This window comes from Callithrix jacchus, chromosome 8 (assembly GCF_049354715.1).
Source record: "Callithrix jacchus isolate 240 chromosome 8, calJac240_pri, whole genome shotgun sequence".
Lineage (NCBI taxonomy): Eukaryota > Metazoa > Chordata > Mammalia > Primates > Cebidae > Callithrix > Callithrix jacchus.
The window spans coordinates 25,131,860-25,150,348 of record NC_133509.1 but is presented as its reverse complement, the minus strand read 5'-3'; the positions used below and the strand labels follow the sequence as shown (position 1 = coordinate 25,150,348).

At 38.3% G+C, this 18,489-nt stretch overlaps 1 protein-coding gene across 9 annotated transcripts in view; it reads left to right on the top strand.

The window, feature by feature from the left end:
* UBE2Q2 (ubiquitin conjugating enzyme E2 Q2) overlaps window positions 1–18,489 on the top strand; it is a 59,771-nt gene that overhangs the window by 9,961 nt on the left and 31,321 nt on the right. For 4 of the 9 annotated variants that reach the window (XM_035259332.3, XM_078333975.1, XM_035259323.3 and 1 more), the window contains exons 2-4: window positions 820–921; window positions 6,571–6,675; window positions 15,949–16,008. In XM_035259332.3, coding sequence (XP_035115223.1) covers window positions 820–921; window positions 6,571–6,675; window positions 15,949–16,008 — 267 coding nt within the window. The remainder of the gene's footprint in view (window positions 1–819; window positions 922–6,570; window positions 6,676–15,948; window positions 16,009–18,489) is intronic. The other 5 variants (XM_078333977.1, XM_035259327.3, XM_035259333.3 and 2 more) reach the window with 3 other exon arrangements.

Genomic DNA, 18,489 nt, shown 5'->3' with positions numbered 1-18,489 from the left:
TGTTTTAAAAAAAATAGTAATGGCATTTCTTTGTAGTACTTGGTTTGTGTGATAGATAAAAATATTAGAATTTTATGGTGTGTAAATTAGTTATCAATTGCTCTATAACAAATTTAGCAGCTTAAAGCAACAAACATTATCTCATAGTTCTGTGGGTCAGGATTCTGTGCAGTTTACCTTGGGTTCACTGGCTTGGCCTCTCACCAGGCAGTGAAGGTGTTGGTGGCAGCAGTGATCATCCCAAGGCATGATAGTAGAGAATCCTTCCCAAGCTCACTCATGTTGACAGGATTAATCTCACAGGCTGTTGGACTGGGTCTCTGTTTCTAATGGCTGTTGGTCAAGGGCCTTTTACCATACCTTGTGGATAGGTCACCTCATCACATGGCAACTGGCTTCCATCAGAGAGAGCAATGGAAAGAGTAGGAGAAGGATGAGCAAGGCAGACATCATAGTCTCTTTGTAGCCTAATCTCAGAAGTGATGTTATGACTTTTGCTGTATTCTCTTTGTTAGAAGTGAGTCACTAGGTCCAGGGGAAGGAATTTTACAAGGGTGTGAATGCCAGGAGGTGAGGGTGATTGGGGCCATTTAGAGGCTACCTGCCAGTGTTGAAGAAAATTGTGGACTTGTCTGAGCTGTAGCAGCAAACAGTGCTATGCAAGGAGAATGGCTGTCTTAGAAGTCCAGCCCCTCACATGGGTTTTCATGTGTTGCCTCCCCGCCCATAGTCATCTTGCCATTTAGTGGTGTGGTTTAATTACATATTTAGGTTAGTCTGTACGTAAATGTTTAACATAGTTGTTTCTGTTTTAAACAGGAATCCTATCCATCTTCTTCACCAATATGGTTTGTGGACTCTGATGACCCAAATCTGACATCAGTTCTGGAACGTATAGAAGATACTAAGAACAACAATTCGGTAAGAAAATAAGCCAAGCTATTTTCTCTTTTCCTCCTAAACATTGTATTTAGAAATTAAATGTTAAGCGATACTATGATTTAAAGGCATGATTAATGATCATAATCTTGGAGGAAATAAAGACTAGGTTTTTTTTTTTTTTAATTTCTTCAAATTCTATTTACTACCTGGTTTCTCTTTCTTATTTCCAACATGTATAACCTTAATTTAGATTTCAAATTAGGGATCTCTTTTTCCCTGAATTCTAACTATTAAACCAAGCAAGCTTTTTTGGTGGAGACCACTAGCCAAGGTGGAGAGTAGAAAAAAGACTATGGAGGAAGTGAAGGGAGAGAAGGGTAGAATGACACCAGAACTAGTGTTAGGGAATCGCCTTTTCTTTCAAGGGTGTGTGAGTCTGCAGTAAAAGTCAAAGGTATTCAAATACAAAGTTTTATTTTTGTTTTTAGTATTTAAATAAATACAAGTTTCCATTTTGCAAACATTTTTAAAACCTTTTTTTCTTGATTATAAAACTCATGTACAACCATTGTAAAGAAAATTAGTAAACTATAGAAAGGAAAAAAAAAATTAAAATCTCCCATAATTTCTCTACCTAATACAACCACTGTTGACATGATGACTATTTCCTACCAGTATATATTTTTTTTTTGCTAGTAAAATACATACACCTTTATACATATGTTTAAATAGTTGAGGTCATATTCTATATAGTTTTTTTTTTTTTGAGATGGAGTTTTGCTCTTATTACCCAGGCTGGAGTGCAATGGCATGATCTTGGCTCACTGCAACCTCTGCCTCCTGGGTTTAAGCAATTCTCCTACCTCAGCCTCCTGAGTAGCTGGGATTACAGGCTGCGCCACCATGCCCATCTAAATTTTGCATTTTTAGTAGAGATGGGGTTTCACCATGTTGACCAAGATGGTCTCGATCTCTTGACCTAGTGATCCACCTGCCTTGGCCTCCCAAAGTGCTGGGATTATAGGTGTGAGCCAACGCACCCGGCCTCTATATATAGTTTTATATCATATTTAAAACATTTACTGGCCAGGTGCCATGGCTCACGCCTGTAATCCCAGCACTTTTGGAAGCCGAAGTGAGCGGATCACCTGAAGCCACGAGTTCAAGATCAGCCTAGCCAACATGTTGAAGCCCCATCTCTACTGAAAATACAAAAATTAACCAAGCACGGTGGTGCTCCCAGCTACTTGGGAAGCTGAGGTAGGAGAATTGCTTGAACGTGTGAGGTGGAGGTTGTGGTGAGTCGAGATCACACCACTGCACTCCAGCCTGGACAACAGAGCGAGACTCTGTCTCAAAAACCAAAAGCAAAAAAAATTATTGTATTTTCCCATAACATAAAGTCTTTATAGAAAAATAACCATCATTATTTTCAGCTGACATGATTGTTTACCTAAACATATTCAGAGGAACCAATTCAAAAAAGTTTTTAAGATTACCAGTTAAAAGCTCTGTTACATAAAAATCAGCAGCATTCAACAATTTTAGCTGTAATCACACAGAAGATAAAGGGATAAAGTATTTTTTTCAAGTATTTTAACAAAAATTACATACCTAGGAATAAACTTAGATGTGCAGGACTTTTGTCAAGAACATGACAATTTTTCTGAGTGGAATGAAAGATTTGTATTCTGTGTTCCTGGATGAGCAGATTTAATTATATAAATATGTCAGTTATCACCGTGTCTTTATATTCATAAATGTAATTTCTGCTGGGTGCGGTGGCTCATGCCCGTAATTCCAGAACTTTGGAAAGCTGAGGTCGGCAGGTCACTTGAGCTCATGAGTTCAAGACCAGTCTGGGCAACATGGTGAAACCCTGTCTCAAAAAAAAAAAAAGAGCTGGGTGTGGTGGCACATACTTGTAATCCCAGCTACTCAGGAGGCTGAGGTTCAAGGATCACTTGAGCCTGAGAGGCAGAGCTTCCAGTAAGTCTAGATTGTGCCTCTGAACTCCAGCCTAGGTGACAGAGTGAGACCTTGTCTCAAAAAAAACCCAAAAAGCAAAAAACCATATATATAAAATAAATTTCAGTACAAAGCTTAGCAGATTTACTTCTGGAACTTGACAAAGTGACTTGAACGTTTGTTTAAAAGAGTAAATAATAAAAAATAATCAAGAATATACTTGTTCAACCAGGTATTAAATGTTGTGTACCCTGGCCCAGACATATTCAGGCAATGAAAATGTAGAAACAGAGTCATACAAATAAGAATTTAGTATAAGGTAAAGGTGGTATTTTAACTCAACAAGAAAAGGATACATTATTCTGTGAATAGTCTTAGGAGAACCGACTGTTTGAGGATGTTTGAGTCAACTCTGATTTTTGTCAAAATAAGTTGCAGTTGGTTTAAATACACCTAGTTTAAAAAATAAGAACAGAAGGCCGGGCATGGTGGCTCATACCTATAATCTCAGCACTTTGGGAGGCTGAGGCGGCCGGATCACTTGAGGTCAGGAGTTTGAGACCAGCCTGGCCAACATGGAGAAACCCTGTCTCTGCTAAAAATACAAAAATTAGCCAGGCGTGGTGGCACGTACCTATAATCACAGCTACTTGGGAGGCTGAGGCAGGAGAATTTCTTCAACCTGGGAGGCAGAGGTTGCAGTGAACTGAGATTGTGCCACTGCACTCCAGCCTGGGCAACAGAGCAAGACTGTCTTAAAAAAAAAAAAAAAAACACTTTAAGAGTTAAGGCTGAGGCTGGGTGCAGTGGTTCACGCCTGTAATCCCAGCATTTTGGGAGACTGAAGTGGGAGAAGTGCTTGAGCCTAGGAGTTTGAGATTAGCCTGGGAAATGCAGCAAATCTCTCTCTCCGCCCCCCCATCTCTGTCTCTCTATATACACACACACACACACACACACACACGTATATTTATATATGTACACACACACACAAATAAGAGTTAGTTAAGATTAGTATGGAGAGCCATGAAGGTAAGAGGTAAAAATTAAAAGCTAGATGGATGAATGTTCACATATCCAACAAGGGGGTTCATGGGAAAGAATGAACTTAGCACTAAAAGAATGAACATAGCACTGTTATTGCTACCTTCTTTTAGGAAGTTGTTTCTGAAGATCTAAAGATACGGTTTTATAATAGCAGAATTGAGTTATTTTTCAGTGTCTAAAATATTACATATATATGTTCATAAGGTTAAATGAAGTAGGATATAAAATTTGGCCTAGTTTTAAAAAATTAAGTGTATTTACATGGAGGAGAAAACAACTCACCTCCCACTTTTATAGTCTCTGCCAGTTTATCATAGCCTAGTATCTTGAGAGAATAAGCTATATGTCTTCACCTTTTTTCACTGAACTCATTATAATCTGGATTCTGCCTTCTTTCTTTGCACTAACATGTATCTCCTAGTTGCCAAATCCAGTGGCTCCTCTCTTAGCCCCAAATTGACCCCTCTGCAGAATTTTGATACTGTTGATTGTTCCCTTGTTGAAACATTCCTCCATTCTTAATGTGTACCAATAAAGAGTTGGTTAAATAAAAATTATAGTATACAGTTTTATAATAGAATATTCTGTTGAAGCCAAAAATAAAAAGCCACCAATCTTTCCACAAGAGCATTTGCAAAGTTCTCAGATACATTGACTGAAAAAGCAAGGCATAAAATATTGTGTATAATCTGACCCCTTTAGTATACAGTGTAAAAAAATCTATATGCTTGTTTATACCTCTTTCTTTTCTGGTGCGTACAGGAAACTGTTAATAGTAGGACACAATTAAAAAAAAAAAGGCATCTGTGCCAGGCTCTGTGATAATTGAGTATAAAAGACAAATTAGGCATCTCCCTGTCCTCTGTGAACCGATAAGCTGATGGGACTTCCACTGGATTACCGTCTCATTTTTATCTTATCACCCGTCCTGGGTCTCTGACCTGTTCTTCCTTGGCCTGCTTCTTTCTTCTTCTCTCATTTAGTGCTTTGAATAATCTTTTACTCCCATTACTTTAGTCATGACCTCTGTTCTAGGGATTCCTAAATCCGCATTCATTTCCAGAGTTTAAACCCATATATCTGTCTGTATATCATACATGTTAGGGAGTCTCACTTGGAGTGCCATGGGTGTTCAAAATGATGACATTTAAATTTGCATTTACCCACCTTCTAGCACTGTATCAGCCCCATCATGCTTTTCCGCAATAATTCTCCTTGTGAGTGTGTGTGGGACAAAATGAAATAATTAAACTAGTCACCCGTGCCTAAACCTGGGAACTGTCTTGGCGTTCTTTTATATACTACTGTTCCCTGAACCCCCGAATTTCTAAGACCTGTCCTTCTGAATGTCTTTTACTATTTTTCGTGTGATCTCAGTTTCTTCTTCCCATTGCTCAAATACTTTTTTTGTGTGGGGGGAAGGGAGTAAAATGGAAATTCCTGGAAAATGGACTACCCTGTCTTTCTTGTTGCTTGGTATGAGTCCAATACCCTGATGCCTCTCTCCCTACTCCTGTAGCTCCTTCTGTGCCAGAGGTCAGAGTTTCCAGGTCTGTGTCCAGATGGCTCTGCCTCATCTTCATTATGTACTTAGCATAAAACAGAGTGCATCAGGTGCATAACAAATCCATACTGGGAGCTGGCTTCCTTTTAAGCATAAAGATTTTTGTTGGATCCTAATTTACTGTTCAACCTTCCTCATTTCCACTTGTTCTGTTGTCCACTTTGGGAAGGCTTATTCTTTGCTTTGTTAACCCATTCTAATCCTGTGTCTTCTTTCTTTGTCCTTTGTAAACTTACTTCTTTCCCTTCATCTCTTTCCTTGGTCAGAGCCACCTAGGAAACTTCCTGACCAAGTGATGTAAGGTGCCTTATAAGATCCTATTTGAGTCACATTATATGTTGAAAAACATTTTAAACAATGAAAACCATACTTGGGCACATAATTTGTCTTGCTTACTGGCTTAAAGCAAATATATTTACAAAACAATCTGGACTTAAACACGGAAATTTACCATTATTCTTTGCAGTCTCCTAGTGAATTATTTTTTTTTTTAGACAGACACTTAAGAGCCTCCTAAGTATCAAGTGATTCCACAGGTTTCATTTAATCTTTGCCATTGTGGGAAGGTTTTCCTTTCTTCGTTTTACACATGGGTGGACTCAAACTCAGGGAATTAGATACTATATCCAAGGTCATCTAGAGAGTCCCAGGCTCTGTCTGCTAGATCACATTTGCTTCTGTACTTTTAAGTGAATATGACTGGAATATACCATTTCATAATCCATGTTAACAAGACTGCCTGTGTCTGGGTTTTTTCTTTTTTCGGTAGCCCCTTTAATGCCTTAATGTTCTCTTGTCTGAAGCTGTAAGTTTCTCAGAAAACAGGTTGCAATGAGAAATTGGACAATGTCTGGAACTTCCTTCCTCTCCCTTGAGGGTTGTCATTCTGCTAGGTATCAGTTGTAGTGATTGTACCTCAAGCCACAGTAACTTTCTTATACTAGAGGCTCCTGAAAATATTTTAAAGACTACTTTTTAAATCTGTAAGCTGCAGTCGAGCAGTAACAAACTTTCATTTCCTACTGGATTGATTGCAGTAGTCATAACATTATTCATGTCTTCTAAGGGCCCTTTAACATAATGCTTATTTACTGAAATGTGTTTTGTAGCTTCGTCAGCAATTGAAGTGGTTGATATGTGAACTCTGCAGATTATATAACCTTCCTAAGCACCTGGATGTTGAGATGCTAGATCAACCACTACCTACAGGTCAGGTAAAGTATAAATTCCCTAGTGTTCAAGAGCTAAAATAAATTGTCTCAAGCAAAAGTAAAACTAGGATGGGTTTTTCTTTTTATTATTCAACTTATTTAGAAGTTAGCTTTTTTTGTTCCTATTGAATTGTTGTTTGTTCTGTTTTAGGTACTAAAAATAACCTTTTCATTCTTTGGAGCTGCTGGTATTTACTGTATAGGCAAATAATTGCCCTTCTCCCTGCCACCACCTTTTCGTTGTTAATATTCCTGGTTTCCATAAATGCTCTTGCTTCTTTCATTGTCTTTGCTTGTTCAGTTATCTTCACCTGGAAATGCCATCTCCCTAAGTCTGTCAATGCTTTTTAAGGACCAATCCAAACGTTACCTCCTACAAGCAACAGAAATTTCCGCCAGCTCACTACCACCACTGACTTCATTCTGGATTTACCCATTTAGGAATCAGTTATTTATTTTTTTAACTATAATACATGAGACTTTAGCTCTTAAACTACCCACTTAACCACCCACCTCCCTTTCCTCAAATATTATCTTTAGTCATGTAAGTAATCACTAATTATCATTAGGACTTTGTAGAGTAAAGCCAAGTTTTCTAGAATATTTAGGGTAGGATATTTCTCTTTTTGGGTCTGCTTTTTGTTTTGCAGTGTCTTTTTCACAATAGTAATTTTTAATTTACAAAAATTGTGTTCTAGCCCTTTGTGTGAGATCTCCTTCTCTTCCAAAGCCTTTGGCTCCTCTGTGCCTGTCTTGGCAGGTTGTGGTTTGGGTGGGCTGTGCAGATATCATCTTGAGGTTTTTTTGATCTGCTCTCCTAGAGTAGATCCATTCTTTCCTGTATCCCATATTGTCTTTCTTGGCTTACCTTTCTCATTTTGCCTGACCACGTCCTCAAGTAAAACCTACGTAAGTATGGAGCAGTACATTTTCTGAACTCTAGCTTCTGAAAAAATACTGTCCAGTGTTTGGGTTTTGGAGCCAGTCTGATTTGAATCTTGGTTCTGCTACTTAGTAGCTCTCTGCCCTTGGGCTGATTCCCTAATTGCTCTGTGCATGAATTTTCCATTTGCAAAATGGAGGAACCAGTAATAGTAGTAGTACCTATGTTTTTAGGGAACTATGAGGATTAAATGAGTTGGTACATGTAAACCATTTAAAACAGTGCCTGGCGCATAACACACTCCCATCAATGTTCACTTCTGTCATATTCTACCCGCACACTAGATTGATAGTTTGGTTGATTATGTATTTCTAGGTTGAGGATAATTTTACCTTAGAATTTCAAAGTCTGTGCTGTTGCCTTCTAACAAGTCGTGGGGGTGAATTCTTATGCCATCCTGAGTTTCACTTATTTATGCATGACTTTCTCTCTGGAAGCTTTTAGGAGTTTCTCTTTCTCTTGGTGAGCTGAAATAGCACAACAATATACTTAGTGTGGGTTTTTTTATTCATTGAGCTGGGTACACTGAATGGATAGGCCTATGGATAGGTTCTTTTAAAGTTGGAATCTTGAATCTTGTCATATTTTTCTTGGTAACTTTCTCCTTTCACTTTCATTTGTTCATTTTGAAGTATCTGTTAATTGGATTTTAGACCACTTGTCTTGAGTCTTGTATCTCATATTATTTCTAAATTATTATTATTTAATTTTAAAATCTGGAATATTTTTCTTACCTTTCAACTTTTGGAAATTTTATTTGGACAGTCATAACTAAGTTTTATATAGTGTTGCTTAAACAGTTATCCCAAAACCTAATGGCGTAAAACAACACCTTTGTCTATTTCTCATTACTCTGTGGGTTAACTGGAACTAGCTGGACAGTTTTTCTGCTGGTGTCATCTGGCAACTCTCACTGTGCAGTTAGACAGTGGCAGGGAGTGGCCGTCTGGATGCTCAGCTGCAGTGCAGTGTCTGATATGGCTTCTTCATCCACAGGGCTGCTGCCTTGCTGTTTCTTCATGTGGCGCTTCTCTCTGCATAGCATCTCATCCTCTTGGGCCTCTTCATGTGGCTTCTCTTTCTCCAGGAGGATACTGAGTTCTTATTTTTGACTTCCAGAAGCACAGAAGTGGTAGCTGCCCGGTGTTTTTAAGGCTTAGACCTGGAACAGGCCAGTGTCATTTCTACCACATTTTATAGGTTAAAGTGAGTCTTGGGGCCAACCCAGATTCACTGTGTGATGGGCCTTTCCAAGGACATGATGACAGGAGGTGTGGCTCATTGGGGACCAACTCCCAAGATGAACTCTGAGGTCTAAGAACCTTTTCTTTGACTATTTTTTATACATATTCTATTTTTGTTCTATGGATGTAATATATTCATAAATGTCTTTAAGGAGCTATTTTGATACTCTTTGGCTCTTTCCCTAACATCTCATTTTTCTTTTTTTTTTTTGAGACGGAGTTTCACTCTTGTTTCCTAGGCCTGAGTGCAATGGCGCGATCTCGGCTCACCGCAACCTCCACCTCCTGGGTTCAGGCAATTCTCCTGCCTCAGCCTCCCGAATAGCTGGGATTACAGGCACGTACCACAATGCCCAGCTAATTTTTTGTATTTTTAGTAGAAACGGGGTTTCACCATGTTGACCAGGATGGTCTCGATCTCTCGACCTCATGATCCATCTGGTTCGGCCTCCCAAAGTGCTGGGATTACAGGCTTGAGCCACCGCGCCCGGCCTCTTTTTTCTTTGATAAATTTATTTAGTAGTCTATTTATATTTATGTATTTATTTTAAAGCCTTTCCTCAAGTATCTGTTCTATGTTGCTCATCATTTGTAGTCTTTTTTTTTTTTTTTTGAGATGGAGTCTTGCTCTGTCACCCAGGCTGGAGTACAGTGGTGTGATACTGGCTTGCTACAACTTCTCCCTCCTGGGTTCAAGCAGTTCTCTGCCTCAGCCTCCTGTGTAGCTGGGATTACAGGCACCCACTACCATGCCCAGCTTATTTTTTTGTATTTTTAGTAGAGACGGGGTTTCATCTTGTCCAGGCTGGTCTTGAGTGCCTGAGCTTGTGATCCACCCTTCTCGGCCTCCCAAGTGCTGGTATTACAGTCATGAACTACCACGCCCAGCCATTTGTATTCTTTTAATTCCCTTTTTTGTTCATATTTGAGAGAAGTACTAAAAGACTGATTGGGAGGCTGGGTGTGGTGGCTCACATTTATAATCTCAGTGCTTTGGGAGGCGGGGGAGGATCTTTTGAGCCTAGGAGTTTAAGACCAGCCTTTAAGTTAAGCCTTTGAGTTCAGACCTCATCTTTACAAAAAATAAAAAATTAGCTGGATATGGTGGCACCTGCCTGTAGTCCCAGCTACTCAAGAGGCTGAGGCAGGAGGATCACTTGAGCCAGGAGGTGAGCTGTGATCATGCCAGTGTACTGCAGCCTGGGTGACAGAGTGGAAGACTGTCTCAAAAAAAAAAAAAAAAAAATAGACTGATTGGGAGTTCTCTGTGGCCAAGACTTGTCAACTGATAGCTTTTAGGGGGAATTTAGGCTGATTCCCAATTGTTATTCCCCTATTCCCCACCCCTCTATCTTATCTCCTATCTCCTGGTGTAGTCGTAAATGTCTGGAACTACTCCATTCCTCTGGAGATGAAACCTGTGTTCTCTTGCCTGAGGTAGATACATGTTTGCTTGGGTTGTGCTTAAGGAGATGTGGGAGAGCAGTGTGTTTCAGGGCCTGGAAAATGTGTTCTGTATATAGGCTTTTGGTTAATCTCCATTTTCAGTCTTGCCTATCGATCCCATTCTCGGGGGTACCTGGTGTCTTGAGTCTAGAGCCTCTCCAGGGTGTTGTGAGACAAATTTGTTTCCTTGTTATTGGTACCCCCAACCTCCACCTTTGTTTGCTTTGCCTCATTGATTAACCATTTTCCATTTACCATCACTGTCTAGTGGAGGTGAGGTGGTCTCTGTTGGGAACCCCATTCCTATTTTGTAATTGTGTGTTTATTCTTCACCAAATTCTAGAGGAGCCTCAGGAAAAAGACCAGATGGGAGAAATACATGTTTAGTGTTCAGTTTTCCTTCTGTAAGACATCTGCAACTTGTGTTTTTCACGGAATATATCATGGATTTAATGCATACAGAGGCACTTTGTTTTTCATGATTGTGCCTACAATTCTATATACGGATATAACTTATGAATTACATGATGACATTTTCCTAATTTTCAATCATCCTTGCATTCCTATAATAACCACTGTTAGAATGGATACAGTAATATTTTGTTTGTGGATTTTTACTTCTATGTTAAGTAAGGTTATACTTTTGTTTCCTTTTGGGCTTCTATTTCATTTCAGTATGTGGTATGCAGGGTTGACTTGGGAAGCTTTATATCTTTTTTTTTCCCCCTAAGATCTGGGATGTAGATTTAGTTTACATAGTAATTTTCAACTGGAGGAGATTTTTACCTCCCGGGGACATTTGGAAGTATCTGGAGACATTTTTGGTTTTCACAACTGGTCATGGTAGGGGGTGCTGTTGGCATTTCTTGGGTAGAAAGGATGTCACTAAACATCCTACAATACACGGAAGAACCCTCCACGAAGAATTGTCCGGCCCAATATAGCAATATTGCTGAATTGAGAAACTGTGGTTTAAATAAAAATCCAATCTAGAGGATGAGTCTTTGTCTTTTTCCTTCTTCTATATGTTGATCTCCATATTTTCCACTTCCTCTGTTTTAGTAATGTAGATTCTAAAAAAAAATCGCTTCATGTATACTTCTAAGCTGTTGGAAAGATGTGTAAAGTTTTCACTTTTTGCATCATAAAACTTTATCAAGATAAAGTTTTCTTTCTCTTGATTACTTATCAGAGTCTTTTGAAAGAATCCTCCTTTAATTTTATTTTTACATCTAGTGTTTTTCATTTTTTGCTTGTCTTATTTCCCCTTTTTGTTTATTTTGCCTTTTCTAGTTTAGTTGATTAATGTAATTTAAATTGCATTATAAACAAACATGTAAGGGTATACATTTTCTTTGGGTGCTGTTTGACTTTATTGTATAAGTTTTAAAATCTATTTTCTAAGTAATTTGATTCCATCATTTGTTCACATTGCCATACTATTAAACTTTTTATTGGGAGATACAACATGTACTGAAAATATGTAAAACTTAAGCTTAGTGTAACACATAATTAGAGTGAATACTTGAGAACCAACAGCTAGCCACCACTTAGGTGAAGAGAAGGCACGTTACTAGCACTGCAGAAACTTTCTGCAGGCTCCTTCCCGATCATTGTCTCTGCGCTCATCTTTCCTTACGTTTCTCTAGTGTTATCACTCATGTAGCATCCTTGAAAAATACAGTGTAGTGCTGCCTATTGTTCGAACTTTTGAAAATCATACTATATGTGTTTTTTCATGTCTTGGTCGTGCTCAACACTTAGTGTGAAATTTGTTCATATTGTGTGTAGCTGTAGTTCTTTTGCATTGCTGTATTTATTCCATTGTTTGAATACATCATACCATTTATCCCCTTGACTATATTACAGACATGTGGGTTGTTTCCAGCGTTATTTGGAATAGCGAATGCTGCTATGATCATTCTTGTCTGTATTTCATGGTACCCCTGTGCCAGCATTTCTCTGGGGTACATACTTAGGAATTGGATGACTGGGGCATGAGGATCAATTGCTTCTTTTACCCCAGCATTATGTAGGAAAAAAAAAAACTTTTTTAAAAAACATTTTCAGGTGACTTTTCAGTTATTTTTAGTGCATCAATATGGTAAGAGAATATGGCCGGTCACCTTCCAGCTGCATTATCAGTGGTTGTTTAGACTACATTATTGGTGTTACTGTTGTCTTTGCTTATTAATGCTGCTTCTGTTACATCTCCTGCTCCCTGCCCGTCAAGTATATCCATGAATAATATCCTGTTTTGTTTTGTTTTTTCCTGGAAAGGGTCTGTGGGAATGTGTATGGAGAGTGTTCCTTGAATACTTGCTGTCTGTTATCATTTGTTCGACAGATACTGAGTCTGTGTAAAGTATTCCACCACATTGGTGTGGAGAATCTGGAGGTGAACATACATAGATATTCTTCCTGTTTTGATGGAGCTATATAGAATTCTAAGTTCATAATTGAGTCTCTTTCCAGTTCTTTACACTTTTATCTTCTGATATTTGTTACAAATGAAAAGTCTGATGCCTAGCTGCTTCTTACTTCTTTCTGTGTGTTTTTTTTATTCTGGTAGTTGGTATGATTTTCTCTGTAACTGTAAAGTGTGGGGCTTTTACTTTTCAATATTCCTTTAAAAGAAAAAAAAGAGGGTCTTGCTCTCTTGCCCAGGCTAGAGTGCAGTAGTGTGATCATGCCTCTACCTGCTACAGCCTCTACCTCCTGGACATAAGCAGTCCTTCCACCTCAGCCTCCTGAGTAGCTGGGACTACAGGTGTGCAATGCCACCATGCGTGACTGATTTTTAAACACTTTTTGTAGAGATGGGTATATACCATGTTGCCCAAGCTGGCCTCAAACTCCTGGGCTCAAGTGCTCCTCCTGCCTTGGCCTCCCAGGTGTTGGTATTACAGGCATGAGCCACTGTGTCTGGCCTTCAGTATTCTGGGGGCATTCGGAGCCACTTAATATTCTTAAGTCTTTCTTTAGCTCAGCAGCACTTGTCTCTTTTCTTTCTTTTTATTCCCCTTCACCCTCTGGATGAATGTTAGATCTCTTTATCTTCCATGTCTCTTAATGGTTCTCTTACTTAATCTCTTCTGTTTTTTTCCCCCATCTCCTTTTTTTTCATCTGTTCTAAGGGAATGTCACAGTTTGGTTTTCCTAATTATAAATGCTTTGTCCATTGTACTCTGGCCCTTCTACAAGTGTTTTTTGGGGTGGAGGGGATCTTATCCTTACTTCTAGAATTGTGCTTGCATAGTAACCTTTTTTTTTTTTTTTTTTTGTGTGTGTGGATGCAATATCTTCTCAATTACTGCCAAAAATTCCAATTAGGTTTTTAAATTCTATTTATTTCCTTCAATAGTAGTGCTTCAGGTCATTTGTGCTTACTTGACTTGGCACCTTCCTTTCAGATTGCTTATCTCTTCAATTATTTATAGATGAGGTATACCATTGATCAGTATCAGTTGTTGATCCGAATGTCTTCAGAATTATCACTCTTTTCTGCTGTGGCTGTCCCCTCCTGGTGTGCAGACCTCTGCTCTTCCTGTGGAATGAGGATGAGGAGGTCCTGGCCAATGAGCTTTCCAGTTTCTGAGCTAAAAGGAAGAGGCAGAGTCTGTTATAACATTTTGCTGCTTCATTGAGTTATATTAAAAACATTCTGGCCGGACGAGGTGGCTCAGATCTGTAATCCTAGCACTTTGGGAGGCTGAGGCGGGCAGATCACAAGGTCAGAAGATACCGCCTGTAGTCCCAGTTACTCAGGAGGCTGAGGCAGGGGAATCACTTGAACCCAGGAGGCGGAGATTGCAGTGAGCCGAGATCATGCCCCTGTACTCCAGCCTGTCAACAGAACGAGACTTGGTTTAAAAAAAAAAAATCTGTCTTTTCTCTCTGGTTTTGACACTCATAGTAAAAGGCAATCAAGATAGGCTTCCTATATAGGAGAGTGGTTGTTACCAACTGTAGTTAGGACAAGTACAGTAAAGATTGTTTGATTCTTTAAAAAAGTGGTCTCTCCATTATTTGTATTGGGATTGTGGCTTTCTCAAGCCCAGCAGTCTGATTACATCTGCTTTGTGTCTTCCAGTGTGTCCCTGTCGTTTTGGTTCACCAAGGATATTCATTCTCCTTGTATTTGTTTTTTTTCTGCTGCTGCAGTGGACTTACCCTTTTTTTTAAATAAAATTCTGTCATTTCAGTGGGGTTTTGGAAAGAGGACCAGGCCAGATCTTGAAATGAAATTCATCTTAGGATTTCCCAGGCTTAACTCACTTTTTATTTTGATTAAATTACTTACTCTTTTTGAGGGGGTGGAGTCTCAGTTTTCTCATGTGTGAAATGAAGGGTAATAACTGTTCTGATGGTTACAGACCTGGATGCGTGTTACAGTTACCTCAGAGATCTTTTTAAAAACGGATTCTCCGGGTGGGCTTTGAAATTAACATTTCAAAAATTCTCTTTCAACCATTGTTGCTACCAATCTCTTTGGGACTGTTAGGTTAGTTATATATTCTTTAGATACCCAGAACAGTTGGATTTGGAATATAACAATTTAGAGAAACGAAGGAGGGGTGCATTACATTTTGGAAGCTGCTGCTTGCTTCCTTTTTTCCATTTGGTTTTTAGAAGACAAAAGAATGTCTGAAGTGATGCAGATTTAAAGGAAATATAAGTTAATTCTGCATGGGTATGTTTATCTACATGGCATTCTCCAGCTCACTAATCCAGAAGAGTTCTAATACCCTCTGTGATCGTGGGTTTGTTTTTCTTAAGAATTATTCCATCATAGTATCTAATAACAGATGCTTAGATAGAGTTGAGACCTTTGTTGGTCTTACTTGATCTCTGGATCCTAGTTTCTTGATCTTTACATATTCTGAGTTCTAACCTGAACTGGCCTTCATGTTTAAAGATGCATTTTTATAGTGTGTCCTGGCCAGGAAGCTTATCTTTTGAACTTTGCTAGAAATGGATATGAAGGCCTTTCCTAAAACCCCATCAAATTAATTTCTGAACTTCATAAGTAGTAAATTGTGTAAATTGGTAAGTTGTGTATTGTAGAGAAGTATTTTGTAGTAAATAACGTTTTAAAAAATAAATTTACTTCTTAGTGAGGTGATCACTTCATAATTCTTGGTTTTGTGAAATATCTGTTATAAATAACCCATCTGACCTTTCAAAATGTAAGGCAATTGAATTTATGTAATGATTCAGGCTTTCCAAAGTTAAAAAGGTAGCTATTTTAAGGAATCGATAGTTAGGGATATTTTATTTTAGACAAAATAAGCCATTATCTTATGCATATTGCCATATAAGTAAGTTGTTTTATTCTTTTAAGTTCGATAATGTTTTAACTTTTTTTTTCTGTTTTGCTTTATATTTGTTGCTTTTCTTTATTCCTAAGGCATCAGTTAAATTGAATTGTTCAAAATTGTTTAATTTTTTAAAGTTCATAGCTATTATTTGTTAGTCAAAGCTGGATTTAAAGATAAACATTTTAATTTCAATAAACTCTGGGAGTGAAACTGTACTGACAGATAGTTGAGATTTTGTCCCTAAAGCTATGGCACCAGTGTTCTAATGTACTCAGCCTGTGCATATTTGTTCTTGTAGCCCTGGATTCTTTCTGTGTTTCAGAATGGGACAACAGAAGAAGTGACTTCAGAAGAAGATGAAGAAGAAGAAGAGATGGCTGAAGTAGGTATTTTATATAAGAATAACAGTTCATAAATCTCTTCATTTTTGGACACGAGTAATTTTCTAATCTTTTTTTATAGACTATTAATATGGAGTAATTGAAAGCACGTTGTGTTTGGAATGGAGTATAATTTATAAATTCTGGCTTCACCTCTAAGTCATGATATGCCTTTGAGCAAATTTATCTGAATTCTTTGGATTTGATTTCCTGGAAAACAAAAGCTCTTAACTTTTAGCACTCAAATTATATTTACATCTAATACTAATCAGTACTTAACCTGTATTTGGTTATTTTTAGGAAGGGGAAGTAAGCTTAAAAAATTTATGTTCGAATAAAAGGAGAATTTGAGAAAATTTTACAGACTAATCACCGGAAGTAATGAAACTGTCTCTTGTTGAAAAATCATCAAAGAATTTTGTTTTAGTCTGTTTTATGCTGTTATAACAGAATACTGGAGACTGGGTAATTTATACAGAACAGACATTTATTTTCCCACTGTTCTGGAGGCTGGAAGTCCAAGATCAAGATACCAGCATTTGGTGTCTGAGGGCCTTTTTGTTGCATTCTCACATGGATAGAAAGCAGAAGGGCAGGAGAGTAAGCTAGTCCAGTGTGTGAAGCCTCATTCATGAGGGCCTTAATCCCATTAAGGAGGAAGGAGCCCTCTTGGCTTAATCTCCTCTTAAAGGTCCTACCTCTTAATAAGATCACATTGGCAACACCTGAATTTTGGAGGGAACACATTCAAATCATAGCAAATTTAGTAGAGCAAATTCCAAAGACATTGAGCTTAGGGCAGTTGTCAGTCATGGGTATAATTTTAGATGTTTTCAGGCTCTGAAGCTTTGCATTTAAAAATCAGACTTTGGAACAAAGATCTGTGTCTTTGTATTGACCTAATAGCAGGTATGTGAATTCCATGGCTTGATTTTTTTTTTTAGTATTTTTTCTGTTTTGGATCTTATAATTAATATATGCTTTTATTTTCTGGATCTGGAAATTTTTAATCTAAAATATACTTTTAGAATGCTTCAGAACTAAAGAGGCAGTGTTGTAGGCTTGTTTTTGTTTGTTTTTTTTTGAGACAGGGTCTCACTGTCACACAGGCTGGAGTGTAGTGGTGTGATAACAGCTCACTGCAACCTGGAACTCTTGGGCTCAAGCAGTCCTCCCAACCCAGCCTCCCAAGTAGCTTGGACTACAGGCATGTGCCCCATGTCCAGATTAAAAAAAATTGTTTTGTAGGGATTGGTTCTTGCTCTGTTGTCCAGGCTGATCTTGTGAACTCCTGACCTCAAGCGATCCACTACCTCAGCCTCCCAAAGTGCTGGGATTAGAGGCCTGTATTATCATGTCTGGCTGTAGGATTGTTTTATGAGTATGGGAGTAAAATGATCTTTAATATTGTCCAGTTAGAGTTTGTTTTAATGTTTTTATGCAGTTTAGCTTAGGTGGAATAAACTGCATGAAAACATTAAACCTTTCCCATGGGTCCAGTATACCCTGAAGCAGCCATTGTACTAAAGTTCATGAACCTTTTCTTTTCCCCCACAAGATATACAAGGCACCATGACATTGAGGGAAATCTAGAAAGGTAGGAGATGGAACTTTGGAGATCTAAGATTAGGACACGTGAAAAGCAGAGATTTTAGGCTCCTGAAATAACATGGGAACAGGCCCAGAACAACCTTGGACATGGTGTGTTTGGATGCATTGGATGCTTTTATCTCTTTTTTTTTTTGTGGCTGCATAGTATTCCATGGTGTATATGTACCACATTTTTTTTTTTTGGGAGGAAGGGAGGAAGGCAGGAAGGGAGGGAAGGAGGAAGGGAGGGAGGAAGGAAGGGATGAAGGGAGGAAGGGAGGAAGGGAGGAAGGGAGGGAGGGAGGGAGGGAGGGAAGGGAAGGAAGGAACTCAAGAAATGAGAGAGACATTGCCGACCTGGGTCTAGAGGTTTACAAGTTGATTTCCTTTTTTGAGAGAAGGAAAGAAAAAAAAATGAGTAAAGGAGAGAAAGAAAGGAAGAGAGAGAGGGAAGGTGAATGGAAATATTGCTTTATTCTGAAAAAAAAAATGGGTATTAATAATGGCCAATCAATGTTTCATTTAAATCTATGAGTAGGTGTGATGCGGTATTGACAAGAATGTATATTTTATGTATTTGAAGTGGAGAGCTCTATAAATATTTATTAAGTTTACTTGTTCCGGATCTGAGTTCGAGTCCTTGATATCCTTATTAATTTTCTGTCTCATTGAATCTAAGTCTCTATGTATCTGGGTGTTAGGATCGTTAGCTCTTGTTGTTGTATTGATCCTTTTACCACTATATCTTTGTTGCTTTAAAATCTATTTTATCCGCTACGAGAATTGCAACTCCTCCTTTTTATTTATTTATTTATTTATTTTTGCTCTCCATTTGGTTGGTAAATCTTTCTCCATTCCTTTGAGTCTTTGTGTATCCTTGCATGTGAAACAGG